General features: G+C 47.2%; 1 protein-coding gene across 1 annotated transcript in view; it reads left to right on the top strand.

Annotated features, from left to right (window-relative positions):
* The window catches only part of LOC128836133 (adenylate cyclase type 10-like), a 76,552-nt gene that overhangs the window by 49,081 nt on the left and 13,695 nt on the right, over positions 1-13,776 (top strand). The window contains exons 19-25 of the mRNA XM_054026150.1: positions 2,979-3,260; positions 4,573-4,929; positions 6,801-6,881; positions 9,344-9,430; positions 9,526-9,588; positions 10,834-11,047; positions 13,144-13,375. Coding sequence (XP_053882125.1) covers positions 2,979-3,260; positions 4,573-4,929; positions 6,801-6,881; positions 9,344-9,430; positions 9,526-9,588; positions 10,834-11,047; positions 13,144-13,375 — 1,316 coding nt within the window. The remainder of the gene's footprint in view (positions 1-2,978; positions 3,261-4,572; positions 4,930-6,800; positions 6,882-9,343; positions 9,431-9,525; positions 9,589-10,833; positions 11,048-13,143; positions 13,376-13,776) is intronic.

The following is a 13,776-nucleotide window of genomic DNA, read 5'->3' as shown; positions in this document are numbered from 1 at the left end:
ACTCTTTCCAATTTTTCCACATCCTTCTTGTAGTGTGGGGCCCAAAACTGGACACAGTATTCCAGATGAGGCCTCACCAATGTCGAATAAAGGGGAACGATCACGTTCCTCGATCTGCTGGCAATGCCCCTACTTATACAGCCCAAAATGCCGTTAGCCTTCTTGGCAACAAGAGCACACTGTTGACTCATATCCAGCTTCTCGTCCACTGTGACCCCTAGGTCCTTTTCTGCAGAACTGCTACCTAGCCATTCGGTCCCTAGTCTGTAGCAGTGCATGGGATTCTTCCGTCCTAAGTGCAGGACTCTGCACTTGTCCTTGTTGAACCTCATCAGGTTTTTTTCGGCCCAATCCTCTAATTTGTGTAGGTCCCTCTGTATCCGATCCCTACCCTCTAGTGTATCTACTACACCTCCTAGTTTAGTGTCATCTGCAAACTTGCTGAGAGTGCAGTCCACACCATCCTCCAGATCATTAATAAAGATATTAAACAAAACCGGCCCCAGGACCGACCCTTGGGGCACTCCGCTTGAAACCGGCTGCCAACTAGACATGGAGTCATTGATCACTACCCGTTGAGCCCGACGATCTAGCCAGCTTTCTATCCACCTTACAGTCCATTCATCCAGCCCATACTTCTTTAACTTGGCGGCAAGAATACTGTGGGAGACCGTATCAAAAGCTTTGCTAAAGTCAAGGAATAACACATCCACTGCTTTCCCCTCATCCACAGAGCCAGTTATCTCATCATAGAAGGCAATTAGGTTAGTCAGGCACGACTTCCCCTTCGTGAATCCATGCTGACTGTTCCTGATCACTTTCCTCTCCTCTAAATGTTTCATAATTGATTCCTTGAGGACCTGCTCCATGATTTTTCCAGGGACTGAGGTGAGGCTGACTGGCCTGTAGTTCCCCGGATCCTCCTTCTTCCCTTTTTTAAAGATGGGCACTACATTAGCCTTTTTCCAGTCATCTGGGACCTCCCCCGATCGCCATGAGTTTTCAAAAATAATGGCTAATGGCTCTGCAATCTCACCCGCCAACTCCTTTAGCACCCTCGGATGCAGCGCATCTGGCCCCATGGACTTGTGCACGTCCAGTTTTTCTAAATAGTCCTGAACCACTTCTTTCTCCACAGAGGGCTGGTCACCTTCTCCCCATGCTGTACTGCCCAGTGCAGCACTCTGGGAGCTGACCTTGTGCGTGAAGACAGAGGCAAAAAAATCATTGAGTACATTAGCTTTTTCCACATCTTCGGTCACTAGGTTGCCTCCCTCATTCAGTAAGGGGCCCACACTTTCCTTGATTTTCTTCTTCTTGCTAACATACCTGTAGAAACCCTTCTTGTTACTCTTAACATCTCTTGCTAACTGCAACTCCAAGTGTGATTTGGCCTTCCTGATTTCACTCCTGCATGCCTGAGCAATATTTTTATACTCCTCCCTGGTCATTTGTCCAATCTTCCATTTCTTGTAAGCTTCTTTTTTGCGTTTAAGATCAGCAAGGATTTCGCTGTTTAGCCAAGCTGGTCGCCTGCCATATTTACTATTCTTTCTACACATCCGGATGGTTTGTTCCTGCAACCTCAATAAGGATTCTTTAAAATACAGCCAGCTCTCCTGGACCCCTTTGCCCTTCATGTTATTCTCCCAGGGGATCCTGCCCATCTGTTCCCTGAGGGAGTCAAAGTCTGCTTTTCTGAAGTCCAGGGTCTGTATTCTGCTGCTCTCCTTTCTTCCTTGTGTCAGGATCCTGAACTCGACCATCTCATGGTCACTGCCTCCCAGGTTCCCATCCACTTTTGCTTCCCCTACTAATTCTTCCCTGTTTGTGAGTAGCAGGTCAAGAAAAGCTCTGCCCCTAGTTGGTTCCTCCAGCACTTGCACCAGGAAATTGTCCCCTACACTTTCCAAAAATTTCCTGGATTGTCTGTGCACCGCTGTATTGCTCTCCCAGCAGATATCAGGGTGATTAAAGTCTCCCATGAGAACCAGGGCCTGCGATCTAGCAACTTCTGCTAGTTGCCAGAAGAAAGCGTCGTACACCTCATCCCCCTGGTCTGGTGGTCTATAGCAGACTCCAACCACGACATCACCCTTGTTGCTCACACTTCTCAACTTTATCCAGAGACACTCAGGTTTTTCTGCAGTTTCATACCGGAGCTCTGAGCAGTCATACTCCTCTCTTACATACAACGCAACTCCCCCACCTTTTCTGCCCTGCCTGTCCTTCCTGAACAGTTTATATCTATCCATGACAGTACTCCAGTCATGTGAGTTATCCCACCAAGTCTCTGTTATTCCAATCACATCATAGTTCCCTGACTGTGCCAGGACTTCCAGTTCTCCCTGCTTGTTTCCCAGGCTTCTTGCATTTGTGTATAGGCACTTAAGATAACTCATCGATCGTTCCTCTTTCTCAGCATGAGACAGGAGTCCTCCCCTCTTGCGCTCTCCTGCTTGTGCTTCCTCCCAGGATCCCATTTCCCCACTTACCTCAGGGCTTTGGTCTCCTTCCCCCGGTGAACCTAGTTTAAAGCCCTCCTCACTAGGTTAGCCAGCCTGCTGGTGAAGATGCTCTTCCCTCTCTTCGTTAGGTGGAGCCCGTCTCTGCCTAGGACTCCTTCTTCTTGGAACACCATCCCATGGTCGAAGAATCCAAAGCCTTCTCTCCGACACCACCTGCGTAGCCATTCGTTGACTTCCACGATTCGACGGTCTCTACCCCGGCTGTGAATTCCCTGTGACTGCCCATTATCAGTAGTTGCTGGTGAAGGCAGCTTTCAGAAGAGATAATTGACGTGTTAGCTTCCTCAGGTCAGTTCATTTGTAGGGTAAAAAGGACAGGATCCAGACAGGACATCCATCCTCCTCTCACTCCCAACGCTAAAGCTAACCACTGTAATCTTACTGTCTTGGTCTCTCAGGAGCACCCAGCATGGAGAAGTGATGATTTACTGAATGACTTGTTTTCGGTAGGCATCGCACTGGCTGAGTTAGACAACATGAGCTCTTCGGAGCAGCTGGTAGTGAAATGTGCGGCTATCATCGGGCTGACTTTCACGACTGAGCTGCTGCTCCACATCCTTCCCGAATGGACCAAGAGGAAGATGAATCAGACGCTTGCAGCCCTGGTGGATTCCCACATCTTCAAGAGATTTAATAAAAGAAAGGACTCCCAGAAAGCACAATCACAGGATATGCCCTCCACAGAGTTACTTGTTTGCCCCGGGACAGTGAGACCAATTGGACAAGACTCAGGTACGTGGAGCTGGCCAGAGACTGGGGGCATCAGAGTGTGCTGAAATCCCACTGCTCCTTGTCTGTGTTCTTTGTGATCTTTCCAGAGTGCTCTGTGAATCCTTCTTGTTAACATACATAAAGTGCAGGGGCTGTCTCTAGTAGGAAGGAACTGTACAGATCATTAGATTTTTTTTGCCTGTAGTTTTTAGTACTTTCTTACATCTTAAATGTATCTATTGACAGTCACAGCCTACACAATGGAATCTCGCATCACACTTTGAAATAAACTCCTGAGAAGCATCTGTTTCAGGGTAATCATCAATGCCTTTTTTCTTTAAAAAAATAAAGGAAAATTCTGTACAAAAAACTCAGCTGTTGCAGCATTAGGAATGCTATTGTAAATGAGTTCAAGTCACTCCTGCGGTATCTAGAGAGAGACAGTTGGGTCCAGAGGATAGGAAACTGGCCTGACACTTACAGGAAACCTAAGCTCTACTTCTGGCTCTGCCACTGACCTGCAAGTCACTTCATCTCTCTGTGTTTCAGTTTCCCGTCCCCCACTTTTCTGACTCATATGTAGATTATAAACTCATTGGGGCAGGGATTTTCTTTTATTACATTTATTCTTTTATTACTGCATTTATGCAGTCCCAGGATAATGTAACCCTCATTTCAGTTGAGATCTCTGTTGAATTACTTTAATACAAACAATAATAACCATGATGTGGCAGCATATACATTAAAGCACTAAAATATAGTCATTCAAAAACCCCTAACATACTGTGAGGACGAACAGAGGTCAAAACAGGCTGGTATGAGCTAATATATCTTACCTGAATTTTTTATTTTGTTCTATTCTCCTTCTACCTCACCTAGATTCCACCAAACTTTCCCTACAGTGTCTAAGAGCTTGTCTACACACAGATTGGCACAGAAATCACCACACATCTTTTGTTATTTCGGTGCAAGTCTGGCACCAACAATAGCAACAGGCGTGAATTAAAGTGGATGAGGTTATTTTGTAGTCCGCTGGTGTATAGCCAAGTGGTGATAATTCATACAGTGTGGAACTCTGGCCCAAATCTGGTGGTTGAGGAGCCTGCTACATCCATGGCTAAGGACTGAATTTTTTAGCTCAGGCAGTAATGTCTCATACTTTCAGATCTGGTGGTCCTAGGTTTGATCCCGACCACCAATGACCCACCCCCCAGGGCCGTGTTACACCTTTAGTGTGGACAGTTGCATCAGTGGCTGCAGCAGAAACAGAGCTTTGTGTGCTCAAATGCTGGCCTTGCTGAGAGGGGATGGATAAATCCACGTTATCTTTCAGATATCCGCTCTTCTGTTTATAATCGAATCAAGCAAGAGCAGCTGGTGATACAATGCGGCGTCATGGCGTTTTGCATGCCAATGCTGCAGGAAGCGGCCTACGAGTGCTGGCTGAAGAGCCAGAAGAAAGCCTTACATCTCAAGTGTGTGAGCTATCTAGAAGGGCAGGCTCACAAATGCAGACGCTGCGGAGAAGGGGACTTCATTTCATTTCACCGCCACACCGTGGAAATGATGCTGGAGAGCATCGAGTCTCAGGAAAACATTTCTGAGCAGTACAAGGAATACCCATTCAGCGAAGCAGCCTCACTGATCATTTGCACAACCCTGAAAAGACTTCAGGGTCCTTCATTTGAAGGTAAATGGAAGCCCTTGTTTCCACAGCACTCCCCAGACTGGGCTCCCCAAGAGACCATGCTGTCGGGAGGGGGCAGAATCTTACAGGGAGGCCTTTGCTCGCTGCTGCAGAGACTAGGGCTATGCAGGCAATGCACTGACTGCACAGTCATCAACACAGCTCTGCGTCCCAATACTGCATGGGAGTGTATTGCGCTTCCACGTTCTCTGAGACATGGGGCCTAGTGGGTGTGACTAAGTGTACCTCTGGGCATCTTCTGCTCTCAGCTGGTTGGATGCACCAGACACCTTTGCCAAGTCCCTTGCTCTCTTCTCCTTCACTTCCAGTAGCCCTGTTTGCTTTGTATCCTCTCCCACCCTAGGGGAAATCTATCTGGAGAGGCATCCTGGCCCCCTTTCCAGGCTCTCCCAATCCCCTTATTTTTTCCTATATCCCCACTCTCTACCCCTCAACCCCCACATATGCTGTAACCTTTCCATGCCCCCTCACATTTCTGCTCATCCTTTAGGTCTGGTGTCAGGAGCTGAAGGGTAGGGGAAAGTCAAGGACTGTGGTGGGGACAGCATGGGGCTGTGAAGGAGTAGTAAGAAGCAGGCAGAGGTGTGGAGTGGAAGGACTGTGTGCAGGGAAGGAGGCTATGTTAGCTGGGCTGGTAATATGTGAAGGCGGAACCTGGGCTGGCCCAAATTCTGCTACAGCTAGACACAGGGTCTAGGGTATTCCACAATCCCATGGCTGCGGGGTTTGCTGGGGAACTGAGTCCTTGCCCCAGAACTGTTCTTCATAATCTGAATTTTCCTGTTGGAACAGATATGTTTATAGGTTTTATGATGATGGAGAAAATGGAAACAGATGCAGTGTCACCTACCTGAGTCTGCAGAGAGCCTGAAACAATGGCTTTGAGGAAAAATGGCTGAGAGAGGTGTGATCTGTCCCATTCATCTCAATCAGGACCCTGTGGACTGTTTCAGTAGCCATAGAATTTTCCAAGGAATTCACCCTGTTGGTGGAATTTGGGAGTTCTGCTGCAGAATTTGGTCCACTGCAAGCTCTTTGAGGCAGGGACCTTTTGTTCTGTGCACAGCCCCTAGCACAGGGGAGTCCTGATCTGTGGCTGGGTCTCCTGGACACTATGGCAATGCAAATAATAGTTGTTCCACAGCGCACAATGGGCACTGGCTGTGTAACCCCCACAGGTAGGGCCCTACCAAATTCACGGTCTCATTTTGGTCAATTTCATGGTCATGGGATTTTAAAAATCATAAATTTCATGATTTCAGATATTTAAATCTGAAATTTCATGGTGTTGTAACTGCAAGTGTCCTGACCCAAAAGGGGGAGTGGAGGGGTCACAAGGTTATTGTGGGGGGGGGGTTGGTATTGCCACCCTTACTTCTGCGCTGCTGCTAATGGGGTGATGCCTTCAGAGCTGGGTACCTGGCCAGCAGCTGCTGCTCTTTGACCACTCAGCTCTGAAGGCAGGGCAGAAGTAAGGGTGGCAATACTGTGACCCCCCCACACACATTCCTCTTTTGGGTTGGGACCTCTAGTTTGAGAAACGTTGGTCTCCCCTGTAAAATTGGTGTACTTTTACCCTATACTATACAGAAGACCAGATTTCATGGGGAAGAAGGGATTTCACGGCCCGTGATGCATTTTTCACGGCCAGTAAGAACTTAACCTTTAGAGTTTTGTCTTTTAAATGTTTAGATTTTAAGTGCTTTTGGGGAGGGAACATCTTTGTAGTCTGTGTCAGTATAGCACCTAGCACAATGGCCCACTAGCTTCCGCTGGCCATTGCCATGTGGATAGTGATGAGAAGTTGTTCTACAGCTCTTTATTAATATGTGTTTCTCTCTCCGATTTGGCAGGGATGGAGAGAAAAGCTGTGACAGCCGAGGCTTCCCTAACCAGCACATGCTCCCCTGAAAGTGTCCAGAGGACAAGTGAAGGTAAAACGTCCCATCAGATACAGAACTCACAGTAACCCAGAGGGAATGAGGCAAGACCACCACACTCAAACCCAGGGAGCTGCGGAGAGAAAGAGGGGTGAAAAAGGAAGTGGCTGAGAGAGATTGAGTGAAATAGTATGGGTGAAGGTATGAGACAGAGCAGAAAAAAGAAAATGAAAGAGGCAGGTAAAGTATTGGTATGGAGAGTGGAGAAGGATTCAGGGGCAGTGTAGTACTAGTAGCACATACTCACCTAGTGGGCACCCCTCATGCTTCCTTGCACAGGGTCCTTGTCTCTGGCCTCACCTACTGGGCTCACTCCCTGCCCTTCAATGGCCTTTCTCAGGCTTCCTCTTCGCCCCTTCTGGGTACGCTGTGGCATGGCCATCTGACCAAGGCACATGGAAATTTAACCCCCTTTCAGGGATAACATGAAGAAGTCCAAATGAAAGGCCAATCAGATCTTCAAACTAATACCTCTTCTGCAGCCTCAGGGTCCACTGTAGTTCCCTTGCTGGCCCTGCCTCAGGACTTCTCCTGCAGAGGCCTAACCCACTCCTGTAGAGTTCTTCCTCTGGTGCTTCCTGTCTGTTAACCCTGCTGCTAGGGCTTTGCTCCATCAGAAACCGGTGTCCACTGTAGTCTGTCCCCACCTGAGCACCCTCAGTCTACTTAAAATGTCTTGCTCTGCTTCCTTTGGCCAGGAGGCAATTAGTTAATCACTCCCAAGTGTGGAGTATGACTAATTGGGGTTCTTTCCCTTGCCTTGCAGGTGATGGGGAGAAAGCCCCCTCACAGGCTTTTTTGCTGCCCCAAGTAAAAAAAAAAAACACAAAAACAAACAAACAAAAGAAAACAAATGGGGCAGCAAAAAACGGCAAAGCAAAAAAAAAAAAAAAGAACCTGCGGCGTGGCCGGAGCCAGAGTGCAGGGGGACTCCCAGAACTGCAGATGTGCCCCAGCGGGGAGGGGGCAGCCAGAGCAGAACAACAACAACAACAAAAAGCGGCCATGCTGCCCTAGGATTGGGCGGATTGCCGCCTCGTACAATCTGCCGCCCCAAGCACGAGCTTACTCGGCTGGTGCCTGGAGCCGGCCCTGCAGGGAGCAATTGACTATGGCCCAGCCCCTCAAAGGTATTTAGGCATCTAACTCCCATTGATTTCAATGGAAGCTCAGTGCCTAAATACCTTTGAGGCCTAGTCCCCTGAGTCAGTACTGAACCAGTGCCCTACCATGGTGCTAGGGATTGCTGCCCGGCTGGAGACTTCCCATTGTTCAGATGAAATGTAAACTTGAGCTCTGTAAGATCCTACGGCAAGTGAGGCAAGAAGAAGGATCCAAGCCCAGGTGTTCTGATCAAGTTCCAGTTTGGGTCATTCCTTTCAGCCTGCTTCAGTTCAGGCAGTCTGAATGTTGAAACATTGGCTCTCTCGAAAGAATGCTGCTGGTCACAGTACGAGTAGGAAAATATGTGCAATATGTACCAAACCTATTGCAAATAATTTAAGAGAAGAGTAAGCCTACTTCAGTGGAGTTGGACTAAAGTGAATTTGACCTAGTATGTTAATTTATGAGAACGTACAGCTTTGCACAGATTCTGCGAAAGAACTGGACATTTAGTTCTTAATGAAAAGAGGAGTTAGGTGGATTAAAGCTACCGTGTGTGGTGGTGTTTTGTGATAATAATTAAACCTCTCTCTATATATTCTCCCCTACACCACTGAGCTGTTCATCGCACCAGATCTAAGAATGTAACAAATGGAGTAGGGGCATTACGCTTATTGTGGTAATAAAATAGGGCCAAACAGGGCACTGAAAATACAGTAAAACTTCCTACAGTATTTATACAGTGTCTTTCAATGGCGTCATGTTTTACAGTTTATTTAAACATGGATTACTCACCCACCAAGAAATGCAGCCATCTCTGGGGTGGAGTACTGCAACTACTCTGTGTCAGCAACATTACCCAACAGGGTGTTTTAAGGAGTAGGAGGGAAGGAATAACCATTTCAAATGACACTCCGAAAAGTGTTTATGAAGCCGAATGTACATTTCACAAAGAAATTAGGTCAGGACATCACGGTTGCCACCTCTAACTTTTGAGAAAAGTGCTATGAAATCTTTCATGACCATAAATGGTCAGTACCTGAGTTTAATATGTCATACAAAAGACAGTCATACTATGCTGGTTGTGGTCCTTTTGCAGAAAGAAATGAAGGGAGCGTTCAAGTCGTCATGTACAAAAGAGTACAACAGAAAATGGCTAATGTCCAATGGCAAGTCTATTGGGATGGTAGCCACTTTCATAGAGGCAGCACTCTCTTTCTCAGCTGCAGACTGCAGGTGGGGTCACGATGAAAGTTCATCACACTCTCTTTCCAATAAGCAAAGGCAGGTGATGACTCTAAGGTTGCTTTTCAGAGGAACTTTATTCTTTGATTCTTTTTCATGTTGAGCAGGTGCACCCTTGACTAGGATCTCTGTGTCCAGGCAACCATCTCCTGAAATTGTCATGATCCCCAATGCCAGTAAAGATTCTTCTCTATGTAGGCAGCATGTATGAGAACCATTTGTCTTGAACAAAGGATGTGTGCAGCAAGCACTCTTAGATATGCCTTCTCCCTTGTTCTCTGAATTTCAGACATCACTACCTCTACTTTCTCCAAGAAGTTAGAGTTATTACTTCCACAAGACATTGAGAAAGGTAAATTCAAGCTTATCTTCCTGGAATGTAACAGACGAGCCATGGGTTCCTTTTTAGACTCAGTCAGTGCAGCAGTGAGAAATTAAAGACCAAATTCATGCTTGACTATAACAGCTTCTAACCCAAACAGAAATGTACTTGTCTAGCTCAAATCACAGCTTTATTAGATATAGGACTTCCACTGATTTCAATGGGGGTTGCATCTTTGTAACGGAGAGCAAAATTTGCCTCCTCAGCATCATATATTAGCCTGAAAAATTCAGGAGTGAAAAATACTGTTTAAAAGAAAGCAACAAACAAAAATAGGTGACTAGAGGGAACTGAATTTCTCCCCCTTCCCTCTGACTAACTAAGGCTATGTCTACACTAGGGACCTTACAGCAGCATATCTGTACCGCTGCAGCTGCACTGCTGTAAGGTCTCCCGTGTAGCCGCTCTATGCTGGGGGGAGAGAGCTCTTCCATCTGCATAATTAAACAACCCACAACAAGCAGCGGTAGCTATGTCGGCAGGAGATGCTGTCCCACCAACATAGCCCTGTCCACACCGACGCTTTTGATGGTGAAACTTATGTCAGTCGGGGCGTGGTTTTTCACACACACCCCGACCAACAAAAGTTTTGCCAACAAAAGTGCTAGTGTAGCCAAAACCTAAAATGCTGCACTGAAAAGAACCTTTAACAGTTTGATGAAGTGCATTATGGACTAACAGGTCTGGGCAAAAAACCCACCCAGTGGTTCTCAACCTGCGGCCCGCGGGCTGCTTGTGGCCCAATCCGCACAGAGCTGCGGCCCATGTGACATCCTCAGGGCCGTAGAGGTAGTATTGGATGTGGCCCACATAACACATTGTGGGCTACATATGCAGTTCACAACGGTAAATAGGTTGAAACCCACTGGGTTAGATCATATACTGGTGTAAGTGGGTATAGCTGTGCTGACATCAATGGAGCTATGCTGATTTACACCAGCTAAAGATCTGGACCATAAAGAACATTTTTGAGAGTAGTGGGTGTTTCTTCTCTTTAAGCTATCGGCATTTGGAGGATTTCTGGGTGGGTGGGATTCTTCCCATTAACTGTGGCCTTCGGAGTTTCCTGGCCTGGTATGTCACACACTAAGTCTGCAGTGAAGACATTTCCTATGTTATGGAATTTCATCTCATTATCTTAGTGCTAGAGAATGGTAAAAAGCGGCTCTTAGTCCAGGATGTTGCATTGAACCCAGTGGTTGATTTTCTTTCCAGAGACTGTAAAGGCACTAAAGAAACACAAGATGTTACCAGAGGAAAATCTTAAGTACGGGAACAAGGTCTTCATTCACCAGACCACTTTACAAAGAAATAGATTCCTAGGGGCTCCAGAGGTTGAGAGTGGAATATATGCGTTTGGCTGCTACCTGTGGGGGAAGACATTACCTGATGGGGGGCAAGATACCCATGGAGACTGGGAGTTTGGAGGGTGTGAAGGACTCTCTCAGAATGGAACATCCCTACTGTCAGGGCCCCATGCATTCCATGGCACAATGGGACTCCTACATTCTACAGCAGCATTAATTTACTCCAGGGGTCGGCAACCTATGGCACGTGTGCCGAAGGCGGCACGCAAGCTGATTTTCAGTGGCACTCACACTGCCCGGGTCCTGGCCACCAGTCCGGGGGGCTCTGCATTTTAATTTAATTTTAAATGAAGCTTCTTAAACATTTTAAAAACCTTATTTACTTTACATATAACAATAGTTTAGTTATATATTATAGACTTATAGAAAGAGACCTTCTAAAAACGTTAAAATGTATTACTGGCACGCAAAACCTTAAATCAGAGTGAAAAATGAAGACTCGGCACACCACTTCTGAAAAGTTGCTGACCCTGATTTACTCTCTCTCTCTCTCTCTGGGAAATGGCCTTCATTCCCACTCACTCTCCCTCCCATCCCCCCGTGGCTCATAGCTAAACATTCTTGCAGTAGAATTTGTTTATTTTCAACAGTCCAAGAATGGATTTTTCATTACACCCTCTGGGTGGCCTGGCTCCACACCCCAAACCTTAGCTCCTGCCCCAGCCTGGCCCAGAGCCCTCTTCCCCAATGGACGCCAGGGAAGTGGGAGCTGGGAGCTGGCTTAGTGGCTCATCTTTTCAGACCTTGGCTGTTGTACCATTCTTCAGCCTGGTTAGCTCACCAACCTGTGTTGTTCCATGGAGTTGGTGCTTTCCCTACTCCCTGGCTCTATGGAACCATGCAGGGAGCATGCACTGAAATAACTCTTTGTTGTGGGGAAATCTGCAGAGCAAGAGGTAGCTGCAGGCAGGTCCTGGCAGGTCAGGAAGATAAAACGGTGAGTGCCTGAATGCAGCAAAACAGTGATTTCCATGGCAGAAATGGTGGTTTCTGTGGCATCCTGGAAAAATGGCAACTTGTGCAGCCATGGAAGATCAGAGTTGATGGAGCCCTGGTTGAGATGGATGCAGCAGAACACACTCGCAGAATGATTGTTTCAGGCTCTCTGCAGACTCAGGCAGGCATCTCTCCATCTGTTTACATTCAATTCACATTTTCAAGGTCCTGCTCGGGAAAGACAGATAGTCATGAAAGCTGCATACTGTCTGGGCCAGCTATGGTTCACAGTCCTGCTGCAGATGAGCCAAGGGCAGGAGATACAGGTTAATCAATTAGGTCACATTTCTTTTCTATCCAAAGGAAGGTACTCAGGCCTGCTTACAAAGTTATCTTGTAGAGCCGCTGTTCAGTCAGGTACATTTTAGCCAACTTTTGTGCTCTGCTTTCTCTCCGGCGTGTTAAGAGACAGGAAGCTCTCCAAGCTGAAATGGTTTCGGTTATTCTGTTTAGGAGGGATTAGGTGCTGGTGCTGTCAGAGGCGATGGAGTTCTGTCTTCTCAAGCGAGGCAGGGAAAGGGCTGCCTGCATCCTGGCCAAAAGCACAGGGTGCCAAGGCTGGCTAATGTCACAGGCTTGTGCCGTGGGCCTGGGTTCCCTCCAGAAATCCTGCAATGACGTCTGCATCTCAGCTTTCATTTTTAAGAAATCTGTTTCCAGATCTTGCAAAAAAAAAAAAGAACTTGAAAAAACAGAAGGGAGAGTAACTGATGCAGGGATGTGACGTCTGCCTGAGTCTGCAGGGGAACAGCAGCCACTGTAGCTAGGGAGGAAGCTGCCTGAGCCCACCCCACAGCAGACAGGGCATGGCCAAGGGAGAAGGGGGGCTCTGCCATGTCTGGTGGAGGTGGTGGTGGGGGAGCATTGGCACATGTCCATCCTCTAGTGGCCACAAGACCCCATGTGGGGGTGTGCCAAGAGTGCCGATTGCCTTAAACTTGCCCTGCATAAAGGAATACCATAGTCTTCCTCCAGAACAGTGCCATAAAGACACAGGAGGGGCTAGGAGTTTAGGGACAGAGAGCACCATCCCCTGGGTCACAAGAACAACATAAAAACAGCACCAGGGAATTAGAACTGTGAATTCTGCCAAACACAGATATACAAGAAAGCCTTGTGACATGGGAATCCTGCCCCTTCTCTGCCATCTTGTCTCCGGCAGAGCTGAAGAGATAGAGAAGGAGTTTCTGGAAAGGCTGGACGAGATCATTCAGCAGTCTGACAGGGATTGGGAGAAGATCAAGCACTTGGGATCCTGCGAATGTGAAGAGATCGTGGAGGCTGTCTTTGTGCCCCTGGCCCGGCACTGCATGGCGATGGGAGAATACGCCAGAGGCTTGTATTACTTGTTGGAGTGTGCAGCGGCTTACTTACATCTGTCAAACAACTACATGGTGAGCTGCTTTGCTTCCTTGATCCCATGCGAGTTCACGTCCTTTCCATTGGTCTCCCTTTTACTTCTCGCCATATTAGCAGGCTACCCCAGATTTCATCTAGGAACACACGTTCTTTGGTTCTTTCAGACTGGTAGTGTTAGGCCCTACATTTTCCTTGCCTCTCCTTCCTACTTTGCTAGAGACCCTGAGCTGTGGCGCAGGATTTTAATGTCACAGACATAGCACATGAGCGATTACAAGCATACATACAGTTTAATATTATTACCCCTTTTGACCTGAGCTTTAAGTCAAAATTTGGGATCCTGTGGGTTATTTCTGTTAGAAGGAAAAACTAAGTCAGCCATTTCATTGATGCAATCCTCTTGATTTACAAGGAATGTACATAAAGTTCTGTTTCC

The sequence above is a fragment of the Malaclemys terrapin genome, chromosome 4, assembly GCF_027887155.1.
Source record: "Malaclemys terrapin pileata isolate rMalTer1 chromosome 4, rMalTer1.hap1, whole genome shotgun sequence".
Taxonomy (NCBI): Eukaryota; Metazoa; Chordata; order Testudines; family Emydidae; genus Malaclemys; species Malaclemys terrapin.
This window is presented reverse-complemented; position numbering and strand designations above follow the sequence as displayed.